Here is a 16,210-nt window from a genome sequence, read left to right as displayed (position 1 = left end):
CCCTTCGCAAGTAAATTTGACAGTTGACCTAATCCATAGTGAAGAAAAAAAGTTCGATGGAGAAGAGTTCCATCCAAGAAGGAGAAAAACTATGCAGTGAAGTGTTGTAAAAGTGGAATCGAACTGGTAGCCTGCTGAGTTGAGGAGCAGAGAGTGTGGTGCGTGTGTGCTTCGTTTTTAGCCATAATTTTAAGTCCGGAATTTGACCGTCGGGGAACCCGAATCCGGTGTCCGGAGTGCGAAAAAACGGTCCTCGCGTTTTCGGTGGTGGCCACGCGCAGAGAAATCGCCCGACGACAGCGAAAATCGTCGACCTTTTTTTCCTTTCTGCGCTGCTGCTGCTGCTGCTGCTGCCAAAGTGCTGCGTTCCGTTTTCCCCTCATCGCATTCGTTCGTACGGGACCCGTTCCGTTCCGGTTTCAATCCGTCCGTCACCGTTCGCAGCCATCATCATCCATCTTTCGTCGTGTTCGATTTTGCTTTTGCATCGACGACGACGACGATTATATTCGGCGGAAGGTTTAACACTGCTGAAGGAATTGTAACTTCGGCTGGTGCGGTAGGGGTGGGCCGCAGGAACGGTGTATGTGTGCCGAGTGTACGTGTGTCAGAAAATATCAACAATAATAGCAGCAGCAGCGACAAGTGTGGAAAATTCTGTGGGTTTCGTGTGGGACCAGGAAGAACCCGAAGACCAAAGGCTGAAGAGTGTTGAAGGTTTTTTTTTTAGTTTTTCTTCCTCTTGTTGAGATTTTCTTTTCTCCGTCCTCGATTGTTGCTCTACAGAAGGTGAAAAAGTGTGTGGTGCAAGGCGAGGAAGTTCAGAAGAACAAGAAGCGATATAAAGTGTGTGAAGAATATGAAGAAACAATCGAAGAAAATGGGGAAAATGGAAGAGATGAAAATATCGATTATGTGAACAAGGTTGTGGGAGGAAAGAAGAAAGGGGGGAATTGCCTTTTCGATCGAAATCCGGACACATCAGTAACGAAGTAAATTTGGATCCTTTCTGTACCTCAGCATAACATTACCTTCCTTGACCTGATCAGAAGTCTTGTACTAGGAGGCTGTCGTTTTTAATAAACCATCAATTACCATTCGACCCATGGTCATCTAATTGAATAAAATCAGAAGGTTTTTGCCAGAATACCAAAGTTTACATCAGAAACTCAAAGTTACATTAATTACGGAATTTAAATCAGAATTTCTATAATTTAATTTGTTGCAGAAAAATACGGGGAAAAAAATCTATTAGCTCATACCAATCAAAATAAAGTTCTCCCGTAACAGTAGAAGCATAGGCACTAAAACTCTTGTGACGCTGTGACCATTTAAAATATTTTGGCAAACAAAATTAACTTGACCGTTATTATGCATCAAATTTGTTTCATCACCAACATCGGTTTGCGACTTGATGGTATCAATCGGTCCTTTTGCTGCTAGGTCGAAATAATAAACTAGATGCTGATAATACGAACGGGAGTGACATTAGAAATCTTGTACTTTTGCATCAACTCCCGCGTCCCGTGTCCCTAATATTTTCTGAAATTGTTAGATGATGGTTATTTCAGTTCAGAATGTGAGCACATTCTATTTCACAAGTTTTCAGTAAATTACATTGATGTTTATGCAGACCATTTACATTTAAGCGCAAAAATTTATGAAAAAAAAATGCGAAATAAAAATAGCACCACTTTGGAAAAAATGAACAATAATATCATATCAGTCTTGCAGAATTGCAATACATATTGAATAACAATATGATATGTGAGCCTAATCCTGCCAAGCAACGAAACTTGAAGCGACGCCAAAGCCTCGGCATTCTATTTTATATGGCGACAAAACCCTAAAAGCCTCTATTCTGATTAGATGTACTACATTGCCTTCATACGCATATTTGTCGCATGTTTGCTGGGATTCCTATCTACATGGAACAGTTATGCGTATAAACGGCAGTACATTACCTGCACAAACGAAGTGATGAATGTACTCCCTTCGGTGGAAAAGTTCAACCTTGATGGTCTTGGTGGTTGACAATACTATTAGTGCGATCTGCACCAAGAACTGGATGTCAAAATCAGCCAAAACATTGGCGATAAAGGAATGATGATTATGAGGGCTTTTCATTTTCGGGTAACCTTAACCTGATGTAAAGAAAAACTGACAGGCTTACGTGCGATCAATAAATAACAATTAACAATTGAATCTTTTATTGGTGTGGGTATCGACGAGGATTAAGTCGGAGGATCAAATTGAAATGCGGCTCGTCAATCTTAGGCCTATAACTGACTTTCCAGTTCGATAAAGCATCGACTCACAACTCTCAGCTAACTGCAACAAGGTTTTAATAAAAAAAATATAGGGAGTTTGGAGAGATTAGCCTGTTCTACGGGCCCTAATTGCTTAGAAAACTTTCATGCTTGTTATTTTGATAAACAAATGTAGGGGAAAAGACGGCTTTGGCAGGTTTTGTTCTATTATTGTCAGGGGGGTTTTTGTCGACCAAATTTTATGAAATTTGGCCACCATATTTTTTGATATGCAAAGGATGATTAGGCCAAATTTGAGCATAATCAGTCATAAAAAATCCCCCTGTCAATAATAGTACAAAACCTGCCAAAGCCGTCATTTCCCCTACATAAATATTTCGTTTCCTCGAGGACTCGCACCGTTGTAAAAAGTACAACACTAACGAAAAAAGAACGCTTGTCGTACACAACGGCGGCGAGACTGCATGAGTGATTCAGGACTAAGCGAGTCCAGGAAGGTTAAGGAAGTTTTCAGCCCTAGGCTGGCTTGCCTCTCAACTACTGTCAGGTGATATTTTTATTTCGCACCTTTTTTTCATGATTTTTTCAGCTTAAATGTAAATGGTCCACATTAATATCAATAATGTAATGCATTGAAAAGTTGCGAAACAGAATGCGCTTACACTCTGAACTTAAATTACCGTCATCTGTTCATAATTTCTGAAAACATCGCTCAGTTCCGCCAGTTCCTTCAGACATTTGCTCAAAGTTTCTTTTAGGAATTCCCCCGAAAGTTCCCTACAGGAATTCTTCCGGAAGGTTCTTCGGAAGTTCCTTGAGGTATTTCTCTGGAAGTTTCTCCGAGAATTCCTCCTGAATTTTTTTCATGAATTCCTTTTGATGTTTTCCAGAAATTCACCCGGGAGTTCGTTTACAAATTCTTCAAAAATTCCACCGGGAGTTCCTTTAGAAAATCCTTAAAAAAATCCTCCGGAAATTCCTTCAGAAGTACCCTCAGTAATTCCTCCAAAAGTTTGGAAGGAGTTGGCTTCATGACCGTGTGGTTAGCGTCGTCAATCGTCTTGACGCATATGCTTTGGAGTGTGGGTTCGATTCCGTACTACTAAGGTGAAAACTTTTTCTAATGTGGAAAATTCGCCACTGGTCCACTGGGTGTACTGTAAATGTCCTGTCCGTTGTCTAATGCTACGTCCATAGATGTTAAGTGTTCAGTATGTGCGACCTCTGTTCGAAGACGGTGATTCTGTCTTTTGAAAAGTTCCGTTTGGGATTCTTCGATAAGTTACGTCAGAAATTCCATCAGGAACTCCCGAAGGAATTCTTGGAGGAACTTCCGGAGGAATTCTTATAAGAACTTGAAAAAAAATTCCAGAGGGATTTTTGGAGGAATTTGTGGAAGAGTGCCTAAAGATATTCCTAGAAGGATTACCAAAGGTGTTTAAGGAATAAGTCCAGGAGTTCCTGGGAAAAAATGCCAAGGAATGCATACAAGAATTCTAGAGAGAAAAATTCCCGAAGGAGGCTTCCGAGCCTCTTGAAAGGAGGATTCCGAGCCTCCTGAAAAAAGTATTCCGAGTTTCTTGAAAGGAGGCTTCCGCGCCTCTTGAAAGGAGAGTTTTGGGCATCTTTAAAGGAGTCTTCCGGGGCTCTTGGAAGGAGGCTTCCAAGCCTCTTGAAAGGAGGCTTCCGTGCCTCTTGGACGGAGACTTCCGAGCCTCTGGAAATGAGAGGGCATCTTGAAAGGAGGCTTCCGAGCCTCTTGAAAGGAGGCTTCCGAGCCTCTTGAAAGGAGGCTTCCGAGCCTCTTGAAAGGAGGCTTCCGAGCCTCTTGAAAGGAGGCTTCCGAGCCTCTTGAAAGGAGGCTTCCGAGCCTCTTGAAAGGAGGCTTCTGAGCCTCTTGAAAGGAGGCTTCTGAGCCTCTTGAAAGGAGGCTTTCGAGCCTCTTGAAAGGAGGCTCTGAGCCTCTTGAAAGGAGGCTTCCAGGCCTCTTGAAAGGAGGCTTCTGAGCCTCTTGAAAGGAGGCTTCCTGAGCCTCTTGAAAGGAGGCTTCCGAGCCTCTTGAAAGGAGGCTTCCGAGCCTCTTGAAAGGAGGCTTCTGAGCCTCTTGAAAGGAGGCTTCTGAGCCTCTTGAAAGGAGGCTTCCTGAGCCTCTTGAAAGGAGACTCTGAGCCTCTTGAAAGGAGACTTCTGAGCCTCTTGAAAGGAGGCTTCCTGAGCCTCTTGAAAGGAGGCTCTGAGCCTCTTGAAAGGAGGCTTCTGAGCCTCTTGAAAGGAGGCTCTGAGCCTCTTGAAAGGAGGCTTCTGAGCCTCTTGAAAGGAGGCTTCTGAGCCTCTTGAAAGGAGGCTCTGAGCCTCTTGAAAGGAGGCTTCTGAGCCTCTTGAAAGGAGGCTTCCTGAGCCTCTTGAAAGGAGGCTTCTGAGCCTCTTGAAAGGAGGCTCTGAGCCTCTTGAAAGGAGGCTTCTGAGCCTCTTGAAAGGAGGCTTCTAAGCCTCTTGAAAGGAGGCTTCCGAGCCTCTTGAAAGGAGACTTCCAGGCCTCTTGAAAGGAGACTCTGAGCCTCTTGAAAGGAGGCTTCTGAGCCTCTTGAAAGGAGGCTCTGAGCTCTTGAAAGGAGGCTTCCAGAGCCTCTTGAAAGGAGGCTTCCGAGCCTCTTGAAAGTATGCTTCTGAGCCTCTTGAAATGGGGCTTCGGAGCCTCTTGAAAGGACGCTTCCGAGCCTTTTGAAAGGAGGCTTCCGAGCCTCTTGAAAGGAGGCTTCTGAGCCTCTTGAAAGGAGGCTTCTGAGCCTCTTGAAAGGAGGCTTCTGAGCCTCTTGAAAGGAGGCTTCTGAGCCTCTTGAAAGGAGGCTTCTGAGCCTCTTGAAAGGAGGCTTCCGAGCCTCTTGAAAGGAGGCTACCGAGCCTTCTGAAAGGAGGTTTCCGAGCCTCTTGAAAGGAGGCTTTCGAGCCTCTTGAAAAGAGGCTTCCGAGCCTCTTGAAAGGAGGCTACCGAGCCTCTTGAAACGAGGCTTCCGGGCCTCTTGAAAGGAGGCTTCCGGGCCTCTTGAAAGGAGGCTTCCGGGCCTCTTGAAAGGAGGCTTCCGGGCCTCTTGAAAGGAGGCTTCCAAGCCTCTTGAAAGGAGGCTTCCGAGCCTCCTGAAAGGAGGCTTTCTAGCCTCTTGAAAGGAGGCTTCAGGCCTGAAGGAGGCTGCCTCTTGAAAGGAGGCTTCTGAGCCTCTTGAAAGGAGGCTTGAGCCTCTTGAAAGGAGGCTTCCAGGCCTCTTGAAAGAAGGCTTGAGCCTCTTGAAAGGAGGCTTTGAGCCTCTTGAAAGGAGGCTTCCAGGCCTCTTGAGGAGGCTGAGCCTCTGGAGGCCTCTTGAAGGGCTTCAGGCCTCTTGAGGAGGAGGCTTGAAAGGCCTCTTGAAGGGCGGCTTCTGGGCCTCTTGAAAAATGTTTTCGGGCCTCTTAAAAGGAGGCTTCCGGGCCTCTTGAAGGAGGCTGAGCCTCTTGAAGGAGGCTTGGGCCTCTTGAAGGGGGCCTCTTGAAAGGAGGCCCCTCTTGAAAGGAGGCTGAGCCTCTTGAGCCTCTTGAAAGGAGGCTTTGAGCCTCTTGAAAGGAGGCTCTGAGCCATTTTGGGAAGGCTTCTGAGCCTCTTGAAAGGAGGCTTTCAGGCCTCTTGAAAGGAGGCTTTCGAGCCTCTTGAAAGGAGGCTTGAGCCTCTTGAAAGGAGGCTTCTGAGCCTCTTGAAAGGAGGCTTCTGAGCCTCTTGAAAGGAGGCTTCCAGCCTCTTGAAAGGAGGCTTCCGAGCCTCTTGAAAGGAGGCTTCTGAGCCTCTTGAAAGGAGGCTTCTGAGCCTCTTGAAAGGAGGCTTCCTGAGCCTCTTGGAAGGAGGCTTCTGAGCCTCTTGAAAGGATGCTTCCAAGCCTCTTGAAAGGAGGTTTCCGAGCTTCTTGAAAGGAGGCTTCCGAGCCTCTTGAAAGGAGGCTTCCGAGCCTCTTGAAAGGAGGCTTTTGAGCCTCTTGAAAGGAGGCTTTGAGCCTCTTGAAAGGAGGCTGGGCCTCTTGAGGAGGCTTCTGAGCCTCTTGAAGGAGGCTTCCAGGCCTCTTGAAGGAGGCTTCCGAGCCTCTTGAAAGGAGGCTTCTTGAGGCTGAGCCTCAGCCTCTTGAAAGGAGGCTGCCTCTTGAAAGGAGCCTCTTGAAAGGAGGCTTCCGAGCCTATTGAAAGGAGGCTTCCAAGCCTCTGGAAAGGAGGCTTCTGAGCCTCTTGAAAGGAGGCTTCTGAGGCCTCTTGAAAGGAGGCTTCCGAGCCTCTTGAAAGGAGGCTTCCGAGCCTCTTGAAAGGAGGCTTCCGAGCCTCTTGAAAGGAGGCTTCCGAGCCTCTTGAAAGGAGGCTTCCGAGCCTCTTGAAAGGAGACTTTCGAGCCTCTAGAAAGGAGACTTTCGAGCCTCTTGAAAGGAGACTTTCGAGCCTCTTGAAAGGAGACTTCCGAGCCTCTTGAAACCTATTACATCTTGGACCTATTACATGTTATTCTCAAAATATAGGCCAAGTCCTTCGTTTTTTTCTGTCACGGATCTTCTCCAACTATCCGCCCGAAATCGGAGAGAGAAAAAGCCTTACCTTAGTTCACCTTTGCGAACAAACTGCTCCATATTCCGTCGGGAATCGGCTCCACATTCCGCCGGGAATCAACTTCAAATTTTGCCGGGAATCTGCTACACATTCCTCCGGCAATCTGCTTTAGATTCTTCCGTGAATGTACTCCAAATTCCTCCTGAAATCTGCTTTGGTTTCCTCCAGGAATGTGCATCGTATTCCTCCGAGATTTTGCTTCAGATTCCACTGGGAATCTGTTTTAAATTTTGCCGGGAATCTGCTCCAGGTCCCTCCCGAAATCTGCTCCAGGTTTCACCGGGAATCTGCTCCAAATTCCACCGGGAATCTACTCCAGATTCCACCGGGAATCTACTCCAGATTCCTGTGGGAATCTGATCCAGTTTCATCCGGGAATCTGTTGCAGGTTTATCCGGGAATCTGCTTCATGTTCCGCCGGAAATCTGCCCCGTATTCCACCGAGAATCTGGCTAAGATTCCTCCGGGAATCTACTCCAGCTTCCTCCAACAATCTGCTCCATATTTCGCCGGGAATCTGCTCCAAATTCTGCCAGGAATCTGCAACAGGGACTTCCGGGAATCGGTTCCAGAATTTTCCAGAAATCTGCTTTCAATTTCGCCGGGAATCGGCTCCAGGTCCCTCGAGAAATCAGCTCCACATTCCGCCGGGAATCTGCTCCACATTCCTTCGGGAGACTACTCCAAATTCTTCCGAGAATCTAGTCCAGATTCTTCCGTGTATCTGCTCCAGATTCCTCCGGGTATCTGTTCCATATTCCGTCTGGAATCTGCTCTAGATTCTTGCGGGAACCTGTTCCAAATTTCCCCGAAAATCTGCACCTGATTCCTCCGGGAATCTACTCCACATTCCTCCGGCAACCTGCTTTAAATTCTTCCGTGAATGTATTCCAAATTCCTCCTGAAATCTTCTTTGATTTCACCTGGGAATGTGCTTCGTATTCCTCCGAGATTTTGCTTCAGATTCCACCGGAAATTTGATCCAAATTTTGCCGGGAATCTGCTCCATATTCCGCCGGGAATCTGCTCCAGGCGTTTCACCCTTGAAAAAGGCCAAAAATACAGGCCGAAACGTCTGGCAAAACAAAACTAATCGTTTTGACTAAATTGACTGAGAAAGCCACACAATAAAACACCAAATCTTCCAATCGTAATTCTTTTGTATCTGCTCCAGGTTTTACCGGGAATCTGCTCCAGATTCCGCCGGGAATCTACTCCAAATTTTTCCGGGTATCTGCTCCAGATTCCTCCGGGTATCTGTTCCATATTCCGTCTGGAATCTGCTCCACATTCCTCCGAGAATCTACTCCAAATTTCACCGGGCAATCTGCTTTAGATTCTTCCGTGAATGTACTACAAATTCCTCATGAAATCTGCTTTGGTTTCCTCCGGGATTGTGCTTCGTATTCCTTCGACATTTTGTTTCAGATTCCACCGGAAGTCTGTTCCAAATTTTGCCAGGAATCTGCTCCAGATTCCACCGGGAATCTACTCCAGGTTTCACCGGGAATCTGCTCCAGATTTCGCCGGGAATCTGCTCCAGGTTTCACTATGAATCTGCTCCAGATTCCGCCGGGAATCTGCTCTACAATGTTCAAGAAATCTGCTTCCGATTTCGCCGGGAATCTTCTCCAGATTCCTCCGGAAATCTACTCCACATTCCTCAGGGAATCTGCTCCAGATTCATCCTGGAATCTGCTTTTGGTTTATTCGGAAATCTGCTTCATATTCCACCGGAAATCTGCTCCATGTTCCACCGAGAATCTGGCCCAGATTCCCCCGGGAATCTACTCTAGCTTCCTCCAACAATCTGTTCCATATTTCGCCAGGAATCTGCAACAGTGCCCTCTAGAATTTTCCAGAAACCTGTTTTCCGGGAATCTGCCCCAGAGTTTTTCCAGAAATCGGCTTTCAACTTCGCCGAGAATCTGCCCCAGAGTTTTTCCAGAAATATGATTTCGATTTCGCCTGGAATGTGCTCCAGCTTCCTCAAGAAATTTGCCTCATATTCCTCTGGGAATCTACTCCAGCTCCTCCGTGACTTTGCTTCATATTACGCCGGGAATCTTCTCCAGGTTTCGCCGGGAATATGCTCCAGGTTCTTCCGGGAACCTGCTCCATATTCCGCCAGGAATCCGAGAATTTACTCCAAATTCCTCAGGGAATCTACTCCAGCTCCTCCGGGAATCTACTTCAGGTTTCTCTGGGTATCTGCTCCAGCTCCTCCGGGAATCTACTCCAGATTCCGCCGGGAATCTGCTAATTTCTGAAAGATTTCCCACTGGCGAAGTCCAGTTTAATAGCGGTCAGACATTGACCAACAGTCGAATCAAATATTATTATTTATTCAGACTAAGTGGCATATGCGGTATATAAGAGTCTTCTCCATTCGGATCGGTCCATGGCTACACGTCGCCTACCACGCAGTCTACGGAGGGTCCGCAAGTCATCTTCCACCTGATCGATCCACCGTGCCCGCTGCGCACCTCGCCTTCTTGTGCCCGTCGGATCGTTGTCGAGAACCATTTTCACCGGGTTACTGTCCGACATTCTGGCTACGTGCCCGGCCCACCGCAGCCGTCCGATTTTCGCGGTGTGACCGATGGATGGTTCTCCCAGCAGCTCATGCAACTCGTGGTTCATTCGCCTGCTCCACGTATCGTCCGCCATCTGCACCCCACCATAGATGGTACGCAGCACTTTCCTTTGAAAACTCGTCGAATCAAAACAAACAGGATTTTGCACACACATCAACTTATCATATGACGGATGGATCACGAACCGTCTTTATATTCCGCGTTGGGGTTTGCACGTTTACAAGATTTGAGAACTAATTCGAGTTGACATCACCACATTCCCATTTTTCCTAAATGACTGTAAGGACTTGGCCGGTGTCGTTTTGATAGCTGGTAAATGGGTGGTAAATGCCTAATGAGATATAGATGCCAACCTTTATTTGATCGTTCCGGAGTTTTACATTTGATAATTTTTTACAATGTTTCACACATTGCGGAGAGCAAACCGCAAAGTGAAAAAAACTTCTGATTGTTTTTATGATTTACGCGAGATTATTTTTATAAGGTCGTAAAAAACCCATAACATAATAATCCTTGTGTTTCGCAATCCTGCCATATCATGAGGCTTCTCTTGAAGCGGTAGTCAACATGAAAAGATCGAAAATGGCGGGATCATAGATTCTAAATGAGTGTTGAGTGTTCAGTGATTCGATGCAACACACACAATAAGTCGATTTCTACAACAGTCAAGGTTCTCTTTTCCTTCGTTTCTAATGGTTCCGGCAGTATAAAAATAGGTTGCGAAAAAAGAAAGGCAAAAAATCGTACCTACTCGTAGATCAAGTGCGATAGTGGTTGAAGCAGGCGACAAATCAACACAAACCATAATTGGAGAAAAAGAAAATCTCAACGTGTTACAAGGAAGAAAAGCGGTGAAAGAAGGCAAAACCATTCTAATTTTCGTGTGAATTTTTCCTCTCCCGTTCAAAAGATCCTGATCCTAACGAAAGGCAGATCACTAGCATTCAGTGAGGAAGGGCGCGCAGTGGTCACAGAGGAACAGCGGCGGCAGAGGCAGGGATCGATCGGCAAACCGGAAGCGAGATAACGAAAGTGCTCCCTCCCCCCCTTACCAGGAAGCGCGGCGGCAATCCTCCCACCACCAGTAGTCAAAATGAATGAATTTATCGTGGCTGGGAAGTATCGGATCATACGGAAGATCGGATCCGGATCGTTCGGCGACATCTACCTGGGCATTAACATTACCAATGGCGAAGAAGTGGCACTCAAAATGGAAAGCCTCACGGCGCGGCACCCTCAGTTGATGTACGAATACAAACTGTACAAGGTGCTGATCGGCGGCGTTGGCATCCCACACATCCGGTACTTCGGCCAGGAGCGGAACTACAACGTCCTGGTGATGGACCTGCTCGGACCCTCCCTGGAAGACCTGTTCAACTTCTGCAGTCGCCACTTCACGATCAAAACGGTGCTCATGCTGGTGGACCAGATGATTGGCCGTCTCGAGTATCTGCACATGAAAAATTTCATCCATCGGGACATCAAACCAGACAACTTCCTCATGGGCATCGGGCGGCACTGCAACAAACTCTTCATGATCGACTTTGGCCTCGCGAAAAAGTACCGGGACTTCCGGACGCGCATCCACATCATGTACCGCGAGGACAAGAACCTGACCGGAACGGCCCGCTACGCGTCCATCAATGCTCACCTCGGGATCGAGCAGAGCCGCCGGGACGACATGGAATCGCTCGGCTACGTGATGATGTACTTCAACCGCGGCTCGTTACCCTGGCAGGGGCTCAAGGCCACCAACAAGAAGCAAAAGTACGAAAAGATCTCCGAGAAGAAGATGTCCACCCCGATCGAGGTGCTGTGTAAAGGCTTCCCGGCCGAGTTTGCAATGTATCTCAACTACTGTCGCAGTTTGCGATTCGACGAGGGGCCGGACTACATGTATCTGAGACAACTGTTTAGGTAAGTGGCATTTTGTTTTGCTTTATTTTATTCATACGGTATCTTTATTTTAATTTGACTCGTTGCTAACGAGTCTATAGCATTAGAAAGCCATTGATCATGGCTTAGCGCATTTTAATTTATTCAATGATGCGTTACAATCCATACAATATTCAATAACAATAATCCACGATGTTTTGTTATAATCTTTTTTGGGAAAATAAATTAAAAATAGCGAATTCTTGGTGACGAAAATTAAATGTGTAAAATTGCAAAACATTTCTGTGCTGGTGTGAGTCATGATCTACAGAAACATGCAATGCATTCAACAGTTGTTGCCTGAACGCTTATTACACGTGTTTCACTGTCCAAACCAAAATATTATTCTAGCATCTCCATTCAACGCACATATTTTCAATTCCTACTACGTTTGTAAACATCTTTAGTCCAATTTCATTCCATCAACAAGCGTCATTCAAGCCGCAAATATAATTTCCCATCTTTTAGCGCAACCTATGAGCTACTCTGAATCGAATCCATCATTTTGCTCGTATTTCGAAACTCAACCGAGCGCGCATACGGAGCCGATGGATGGATGAATCAACTCATCCATCCATTCGTTTCAGGAAACAAACAAGGATGATGGGCAACACCACACACAGTCCTGCGCCACAAACTGCGGCTGAAACAAGCTTCGATAAGGCGCTACGCAATAGCCCGACCCCTGCGCTGCTCGTGCTTATCAGTGGTGAAGCGTACTCCGTTTCACTCAGCACCGATTAACCGATAAGGGTGAGCCTCACTCTTATCATTGCGCCATCGATAGTGCTCGTTTTGTCTGACGGACACTACAGCTGCCTGAGTAACTTTCTTTGTCAAGTCTTTCTGTGCATCACAAACACTATAGTTCCGGCGACGTCAACCACAACGACATTCAAGTCGGCAATTGATAACAGCGCCAGCGCACGGTACACATGGTAGATGGCTTGGGCTTCTCAATTCACACCTCATCCTCGTTCCCGTAATTTCGTTACGACGCAGATCAAAACAAAAGCAGCTATGTTGCCACGGCAGGAGATTGTGGTTGTGGAAATGGTCGTGATGAAGTTCTCTTGGATTAAAAATCACGCTACCACATTTTGTAAAAATCCCAAAAATCCCAGGCTCCGTAGCTGATTAAACTGTTTTGAAGTGGAAAATAATCACTATAAACGGTTTGTTATGTTGGTCAAGGACGTCAGACTCTCCCCTTCATTGTTGAGTAAAGGGTAGTTTACTTTACCTCCATTTTCTCATTTTAATGTTAAGCTTAGACAAACCGCCTCTAAATATGCGCAGTGTTTAATTCTGTGTAAAAGGGGTTACTTGCAACACTTTTCATCTTCAAAGTTATTGTACGAAGCAGTCGATAAAGATAAGTACCCCACCCCATAGCACAGGCTTTATTAAAGTTAGTTTTGTTGTGGTTGTGAGTAATATTTGTTTCTTGCAATTATGTATTTCAACAGTGGCGTTTCTCTAACCTCAATCTACCTGTGCACTGACTTTAATTTTAAGGAATTTTTGTGCGGAAGTTAATAGAACAACTAGATTTTGATAAGTTAAAAGGACTCTGATAATTTTATTTTTAATTTGGGCCTTCGAAATATCAATATTTTAATTTTTTAGTGCACAGGTAAAAAGTGAGGTTACGCGACGCCACTGTATTTCAAAATTTAAGTAAATCGGAGGATAATTCATTTCATTATGAGAGACAATACTCCGGACTGGATCCAAGGACTGTTCTCCCAGGCAGTTTGGTCTACAACAGCGGTTCTCAACCTTTTTCTGGAGAGACACCCCTTTGCACTTTTGAATGAAAATAAGGGTAACTCCTAAGATTTATGAAAAATGGACCTGAAAATTAACGAGATATATGGCTCTCCATAAAGTTAGCTGATATTTTCATTATTCCGTGAAACTCTTGAAATGCGGCTTTCGAGCCACTTAAAAGGAGGATTCTGACCATCTTGAAAGGACGTCTTTGAGCCTCTTGATCGTGGTGTTCCAAGCCTCTACAAAGAAGAATTCCGAGTACCTTGAAGAAACGCTTTCGAGCCTCTTGAAAGAATGTTTCAGAGCATATGGAAAGGAGGCTTCCGGGCCCCTTGCAAAGAAGCTTCCGGGCCTGTTGAAAAAAGGTTTTCGAGCCTCTTAAAAGGAGGTTTCCGGGTGTCTTAGAAGTATGCTTCTGGGCTTCTTGAAACAAGTTTCCGAACCTGTTTGAGAAGATTTCCGAACCTCTACAAAGAAGGCTTCCGGGACACCCAAGAGGGGACTTTCGGGCCTTTTGAAAGAGGGCTCCCGAGCTTTTTGAAACGAGGCTTCCGAGCCCCTTGAGAGGAGGGTCTGAAAATTTTGTCTCTAAGCTTTCGGGCCTCATGAAAGGAAGCTTTCGGGCCTCATGAAATGAAGCTTCCGAGCCTCCTGAAATGAGGCTTCCGGGCCTCTTGAAAGGAGGCTTTCGAGCCTCTTGAAAAAAGGTTTCCGAGCCTCTTAAAAGAAAGCTTCCTGGTATCTTAGAAGGAAGTTTCCGGGCTTTTTAAAAATTGCTTCTTTAAAAGTTTTTCGAGCCTCTTTGAGAAGGCATCCGGACCTCTTGAAAGGAGGCTTCCGGGTCTTTTCAAAAGAGGCTCCCAAGCCTCTTGAAACGAGGATCCCAAACCTTTTGAACGGAGGCTTAGAAATTTATGTGGCCAGCTTTTCGGGCCTCTTGAAAAGAGGCTTCCAAGAATCTAGAAAAAAAAGCTTCCTAGCCTCTTAAAAAAAGCTTTTGAGCCTTTTAAAGGAAGGGTTCTGGGCTTCCGGTTTCTGAGCCTCTTGAGAGAAGGCTTTCAGGCCTCTTGAGAATTTCGTCTCCAGGCTTTCAGGCCTCTCGAAAAGAGACTTCCGAACTTCTTGAAAAAGGAGGCTTCGAGGCCTCTTGAAAAAAGGCTCCCGAACCTCTTGAAAGGAGGCTTCCGAGCCTCTTGAAAGGAGGCTTCCGGGCCTCTTGAAAAAAGGATTCCGGGCCTCTAGAAAAAAGGCTCCTGGGCCTCTTTAAAAGATACTTCCGAATCTCTTGAAAGAAAGCTTTCGGGCCTCTTGAAAGGAGGCTTCTGAACCTCTTGGAAGTATGCTTCAGACCCTCTTGAAAGGAGTCTTTCGAGTCTCTTGAGAGGAGGCTCAGAAAAAAATATCTTTAGGCTTTCGTGGCTCTTGAAAATAGGCTTCCGAACCTCTTGAAAGGAGGCTTCCGGGCCTTTGAAAGGATGCTTCCGGAGCTTTTGAAAGGAGGCTTCCGAGCCTCTTGAAATGAGGCTTCCGGGCCTCTTAAAAGGAGGATTCCGAGCCTCTTGAAAGGCGGCTTCCGAGCCTCTTGAAAGGAGGATTCCTAGCCTCTTGAAAGGAGGCGCCCAGGCCTCTTAAAAGGAGGCTCCCAAGCCTTTTTGAATGCAGGCTCCGTAGCCTCAGAAAATTTGGTCCATGCTTTCTTACCTCTTGAAAGGAGGCTTCCGGACCTCTTGAAAGGAGGCTTTCGGACATCTTGATAGTCGACTTCCGAGCCTCTTGAAAGGAGGCTTCTGGGCCTCTTGAAAGGAGGCTTCTGGGCCTCTTGAAAGGAGGCTTCTCGGCCTCTTGAAAGAAGGCTTCCGGGCCTCTTAAAAGGAGGCTTCCAGGCCTCTTGAAAGGAGGCTTCCGGGCCTCTTGAAAGGAGGCTTCCGGGCCTCTTAAAAGGAGGCTTCCGGGCCTCTTGAAAGGAGGCTTCTGGGCCTCTTGAAAGGAGGCTTCTGGGCCTCTTGAAAGGAGGCCTCTGGGCCTCTTGAAAGGTGGCTTCCGGGCCTCTTAAAGGAGGCTTCCAGGCCTCTTGAAAGGAGGCTTCCGGGCCTCTTGAAAGGAGGCTTCCGGGCCTCTTGAAAGGAGGCTTCCGGGCCTCTTGAAAGGAGGCTTCCGGGCCTCTTGAAAGGAGGCTTCCGGGCCTCTTGAAAGGAGGCTTCCGGGCCTCTTGAAAGGAGGCTTCCGCGGCTCTTGAAAGGAGGCGTCTGGCCTCTTGAAAGGAGGCTTCCAGGGCCTCTTGAAAGGAGGCTTCTGGGCCTCTTGAAAGGAGGCTTCTGGCCTCTTGAAAGGAGGCTTCCGGGCCTCTTGAAAGGAGGCCTTCCGGGCCTCTTGAAAGGAGGCTTCCGGGCCCTCTTGAAAGGAGGCTTCTGGCCTCTTGAAAGGAGGCTTCCGGGCCTCTTGAAAGGAGGCTTCCGGGCCTCTTGAAAGGAGGCTTTCGGGCCTCTTGAAAGGAGGCTTTCGGGCCTCTTGAAAGGAGGCTTCCAAGCCTCTTGAAAAGAGGCTTCCAAGCCTCTTGAAAGGAGGCTTCCAAGCCTCTTGAAAGGAGGCTCTCGAGCCTCTTGAAAGGAGGCTTCCGAGCCTCTTGAAAGGAGGCTTCCGAGCCTCTTGAAAGGAGGCTTCCGAGCCTCTTGAAAGGAGGCTTCCGAGCCTCTTGAAACAAGGCTTCCGACCCTCTTGAAACGAGGCTTCCGAGCCTCTTGAAACGAGGCTTCCGAGCCTCTTGAAACGAGACTTCCGAGCCTCTTGAAGCGAGGCTTCCGAGCCTTTTCAAACGAGGCTTTCAGGCCTCTTGGAAGCAGGCTCCCAGGCCTTTTGGAAAAAAGGCTCCCAGGCCTCTTGAAAGGAGGCTTCCGAGCCTCTCAAAAAGAGTTTCCCCAGCCTCTTGCAGGGTGGCCACCGAACCGGGAAAAACGGGAAAAGCGGGAAAAAGACGGGAAATTGAAGTCACCGGGAAAAAAAGCGGGAAAACCGGGAATTCAG

General features: G+C 47.0%; 1 protein-coding gene across 4 annotated transcripts in view; it reads left to right on the top strand.

Annotated features, from left to right (window-relative positions):
- Positions 1-16,210, top strand: part of LOC134207889 (casein kinase I-like) — a 91,392-nt gene continuing 75,182 nt past the window's right edge. Inside the window, exons 1-2 of one of the 4 annotated variants that reach the window (XM_062683904.1) lie at positions 1-158; positions 10,389-11,395. In XM_062683904.1, coding sequence (XP_062539888.1) covers positions 10,572-11,395 — 824 coding nt within the window. In that variant the 5' untranslated portion in view covers positions 1-158; positions 10,389-10,571. Of the gene's footprint in view, positions 159-342; positions 718-10,388; positions 11,396-16,210 lie in introns of those variants that run through there. The other 3 variants (XM_062683907.1, XM_062683905.1, XM_062683908.1) reach the window with 3 other exon arrangements.

The sequence above is a fragment of the Armigeres subalbatus genome, chromosome 1, assembly GCF_024139115.2.
Source record: "Armigeres subalbatus isolate Guangzhou_Male chromosome 1, GZ_Asu_2, whole genome shotgun sequence".
Lineage (NCBI taxonomy): Eukaryota > Metazoa > Arthropoda > Insecta > Diptera > Culicidae > Armigeres > Armigeres subalbatus.
Note: the sequence above shows the minus strand (reverse complement) of the source record. Positions and strands in the feature narration are given on the sequence as shown.